We start from the raw sequence: 870 nt of genomic DNA, 5'->3' as shown, positions 1-870 counted from the left end.
CCCCCCCGTTTACTTGGCTGCTGCTCCGGGAATAGAAATGCCAACAGCAGCGGCTGCAGTAAACCCTGCCTACACTGTAGCTCCAGCAATTTATGGTGCCGCCACACCTGCCTACGCTCATATAAGCGCAATGGGAGCAGCGGACCCTACAGCCATCTTTGAGGCGGCCAGGCAGGCACATTACTTCGCCCAAGGCCAGCAGGTTATGGCTGAGCAGCAGTCAGCAGCTGCTGCGGCGGCAGTGGCTGCGGCAAAGTCAGGTGAGAGGGACCGCAGTCCCCTACGGAGGTCGGCGCCCCTGCTGCCAGATCCTGTGATGAAGCCTTTCATGTACCAGAGAGCCAAGCCACGCAGACCCTTGCTCCCCACGCCAGCTGGCCGAGCAGCAGAAGAGGCAGTGGAGGCTGCAGAGGATCCCATGGCCAGGTAGGAGTTGATCTTGGATTCCCTTTACCATCGGTTACACCTTCTCTGCTGCTATACTTTCCAGTGGTTCCAGTCATGCTTGTATTGCCTTGGAGCAACATTTAGTAGGGCTGATTAAAGTTTTATTTTATTGCATTTTCTTCACTTTATCACTTTGTCATTACTCTCTGTCTCACCTAGCGCCACCACAAATGCCTTTACTGTTCCTACCTAAACCCTCCTCTCTATCCCTTAACCCATCCCTCTTCATTCCCTGCTCTCTTCCCTTCTCTTAGGTATTATGCGGAGTACTACCAGCAGCTGCAGCAGTTCCCCCAGTTCCAGTATGCTTACCCACCACCAAACACAGTGACAGCTATCCCTGGCATGCCAGGAGTGTCAGCTGTACCCGCGATGTCCGCCCAGCCGATCGCTACGCTGGATGCCCTCAGGCCAGTGGGCCCC

General features: G+C 55.4%; 1 protein-coding gene across 1 annotated transcript in view; it reads left to right on the top strand.

The window, feature by feature from the left end:
* LOC109971430 (RNA-binding protein 4B) overlaps positions 1 to 870 on the top strand; it is a 5796-nt gene that overhangs the window by 3185 nt on the left and 1741 nt on the right. Inside the window, 3 exon segments of the mRNA XM_074527677.1 lie at positions 1 to 3; positions 5 to 426; positions 702 to 869. The exon segment at positions 1 to 3 is cut by the window's left edge and continues 360 nt beyond it. Of these exon segments, the coding sequence (XP_074383778.1) occupies positions 1 to 3; positions 5 to 426; positions 702 to 869 (593 nt within the window).

Source organism: Monopterus albus, unplaced genomic scaffold (genome assembly GCF_001952655.1).
Source record: "Monopterus albus unplaced genomic scaffold, M_albus_1.0 scaffold225.1, whole genome shotgun sequence".
Classification (NCBI taxonomy): domain Eukaryota; kingdom Metazoa; phylum Chordata; class Actinopteri; order Synbranchiformes; family Synbranchidae; genus Monopterus; species Monopterus albus.
The sequence above is the reverse complement of the archived record's forward strand: the minus strand, read 5'-3'. Positions and strand labels throughout refer to the sequence as shown.